This window comes from Olea europaea, chromosome 9, assembly GCF_002742605.1.
Source record: "Olea europaea var. sylvestris chromosome 9, O_europaea_v1, whole genome shotgun sequence".
Lineage (NCBI taxonomy): Eukaryota > Viridiplantae > Streptophyta > Magnoliopsida > Lamiales > Oleaceae > Olea > Olea europaea.
The window spans coordinates 9,190,453-9,193,555 of record NC_036245.1 but is presented as its reverse complement, the minus strand read 5'-3'; the positions used below and the strand labels follow the sequence as shown (position 1 = coordinate 9,193,555).

The window sequence follows — 3,103 nt, the reverse complement described above, 5'->3', positions numbered from 1 at the left end:
TTTATTTTGTTAGGAGACTATCTTCTTATATACCTTAAATTTGTTGGGGTGAGGAGATTGCAGTCATCTGTCATCAAGGTTGGCATTGGCCTGCCTCAAGGTCGAGCAGGGCAAAAATTATACACTTCTTGTACAAGAGCAAATTAGCAAATTTTATGAATCGAAAACTGCGTAAATATTTCTGCGAGTCTAAATTACAAGTATAAACCAGAAAATACTGCCCCTTGCAAAACCAGAAATATGGATTTTTACACCAATTCCAGAACCTCAAGAAACCGAACCGAAAATGCAAAATTGATCATGAAGAACTGCCAAAAACCTAAGATGAAAATATAGCACAGATTGCATTAGTGGGTCCCAAGGAATGTGTGGTCGAACAGTAGTTAAAAGTTGTAAGTCTTATAAAATATGTAGATAATTGAGTTTGTCCAAATTGTAATTAATTATAATTTTTGACAAACATGGGATAAACATCATGATCACAGGCATGCCAGAGGGAACAATACTTACTCCAGCTAGGATATCCCTAGATAGTTGGGACTTCTTTTCAGTTTCCTCTACAACCGGTTTTTTCTGGGAAAATTGCCGCGTCAGCTTCTTTATTTGTTCGCCCTTTTGCCTCTGCAGTGGAAACAAACATAGTAGGTCAGTAATATGAATCAATTAGCTTAAAATTTCGACCAAGAAGAGATTCCATTCAGTGGATATAATGACAATCACGAGTTGTCTTCTTTCAACTATGCATTTAGATGATGGACAGATAATAGTCAATTCATCAAAAGAACGTGAAAAGTATGATTATAATGACCGAAATCATTTAATGCAGCAATTAGTGATTTCACCTTCTTTAGTCGTTCTTCTATATTACTTAAGGCTACTGACTGATCAACTTTTGAGAGAGAAAAATCTTGCTCTCTCTTTGCAGCAGAAATTTCCAAAGCTAGTTTCTGCTCCCGAATGGCACTTTTGTATGCTGCAAACATTTGAGAGTTTCAGCCCAATTCATAAAGTGAATGCTTACCATAAAATACAACATCAAACACTTAAAAAGAGTTAAGTACCTATTTCTTCGGTAAGATCATCCCACTTGAATTTACTCAAGTACTTGATATTCCAAATATCATAATGGAATCTTGACCGTTTCTTACCACCTGAAACCAAATATGAAAGTGAAAACTACATTATGTAATATTCTTGCTACAATATGAAATCTTGGATTAAATTTTCTAAAATCAATCAGGACCATGTAGCCCCTGTTTGGCCTCCATTTCTTAAACTCATTCTTCCTTAAAACTCATTTTCAACCATACATTTTATGAGACCCGTTACTTTTATCAACTTTTCACTTTTCATCAACTTCTATCAAAATATACTAAAAATCTAATATTTAGCTAAACCAAACAAGGGCATATTGTTTAAGACATTATATTGAAATTAGTCTCCTAAATGAAATCACAATGCTTAAGGAGCATTGAAGTAACGTTCCAATCCGCAAGATATGACTTGTGCTTTTTCCATGGGAAATATCCTTATGCTTCACACCCCTAACTATAATTGTACAAGTATAATGTGTCATAGATTACTTCAAAACTGATTTCGATTGGTGTGCATTCAGGTGTGAATGAATACTACATTCCCAAAAGACATTACCAAATGAGACGTACAAAATACAAAATATATGCCAGTAAGAAGATGGAAACTGTTAGGGGGAAAAAAACTCCATTTAACATACCTATCTGTTCCCCNCTTTTCAGTTTCCTTTAGCAACCGCTTTTTCCTTTTATCCTTCTGCTCTTCCTTCTTTATTACTTGATTACAGCTTGAATCTTCTTCACCTCCGGAACTTGTTCTTTCAACCACTTCTTCCTCAGTCATTTCAACTGATATGAACCTAATGTATCAACTAGATTTTTAGCATACCAATATATTGTAAAAGTTCACGCTATGAAAAATGTAAAATAGAGAAATCATAGAAACTGAAAGAATAAATTTGCTAAATAATTTCTATGTAATAAGAGACTTTAGGTTCTTTACTCAATCAAGTTTAACTGAAATCATTTTTTCAAAGACAAAGTTTGATATATAGGTTCCCGGCTTCAAATATCAAATTCTTCCTATTTTTGACATTCTATGAACTACCAGTCCAACAATGCCCCAATAACTTTTATGGGAAAATATAGAACTAAAACTGACTTTGCATCAGACAGTGAAAACAGGTTTTTGTCCATTTTCTTCCTCTTTCAAGGAATGAAAAAATAGACCTTTGTTTACATTACCCTTTTAAAGCAAAAAAAAATAAAAATAAATAAAAATGAAAAGTTCCAATAAATATTTTTTAAGCATTTTACTCTTTATTTACAGCGACCCAGTGACTCATTTTCAATTAATATATAGACAAGCAACTAACTATTACGAGGCCCTTAAACATGATTTTAATTTATAAGCCTAACAAACTTGAATATATAAATAAATAACATATATATTCAAACAAAAACTTTGTACAATCCAAAACAAAATCTCTCTCACAATCAAAAGATTAGGTTAACATAATATTTAACATTTTCACATTTTGAAATGCAGATTAATTATCAAACTATTCAAATTAAAATACACGATAGAAATTTCAAAACAAGAACTTGTAGAGAAACTAAAATGAATTGAGAATTTGTGAAACACCAATGTATCCTCAATCTATACTCTACTACCTAACTAGCTAATAACCACCCAGCCACACCTGCCTAGTACAAGAGCAATTCATTGAAAGAACCACGCTAATTTTCCAGCCGTAAGAAAGTATAAATCCAAAGAAAGCAAAAACCATTAACACAAACCAGTGGTTTACATAAAAAATACAGGGTATTGATAATTTGAAATAAAATGGAAAAACCACACCTGATTACTCCAAAAAAAAATTAATAATAATAATAATAAATAAATAAACAGAGTAAAAAACAGTAAAAAAAAGAAAAAAGAAGAAGAAGTCATATTGAGATTTTTAAATGGATTAACCACCTCTTTTCTTCCTGGACTTCTTCGGTGGCGACGATATCTTCCTTCTTGGGATCCTCCGGTGACAGTCCCGGGAAATTGGTGAGATAAATTC

The 3,103-nt window shown here is 32.4% G+C and overlaps 1 protein-coding gene across 1 annotated transcript; it reads right to left on the bottom strand.

Moving 5' to 3' along the window:
- Positions 1-248: 248 nt before the first annotated feature.
- LOC111399914 (pre-rRNA-processing protein ESF2-like) lies at positions 249-1,576 on the bottom strand. The gene is made up of 5 exons (XM_023027396.1): positions 1,504-1,576; positions 1,062-1,151; positions 843-973; positions 462-621; positions 249-319 (listed from the first exon to the last, which is right to left on the bottom strand). Exons 1-5 carry the CDS (start codon positions 1,574-1,576, stop codon positions 249-251), a joined length of 525 nt encoding a protein of 174 aa, XP_022883164.1.
- Positions 1,577-3,103: the final 1,527 nt, after the last annotated feature.

Excerpts from the sequence above, each read along its gene's own strand:
- LOC111399914 (XM_023027396.1), bottom strand. The coding sequence starts at position 1,576 with ATGACACATTATACTTGTACAATTATAGTTAGGGGTGTGAAGCATAAG. Across the intron at positions 1,152-1,503 it reads TTCCCATGGAAAAAGCACAA|GTGGTAAGAAACGGTCAAGA; the intron begins GTCATATCTTGC and ends ATTTGGTTTCAG. Across the intron at positions 320-461 it reads GATCATGATGTTTATCCCAT|GTTTTTGGCAGTTCTTCATG; the intron begins GTTTGTCAAAAA and ends TTTTCATCTTAG.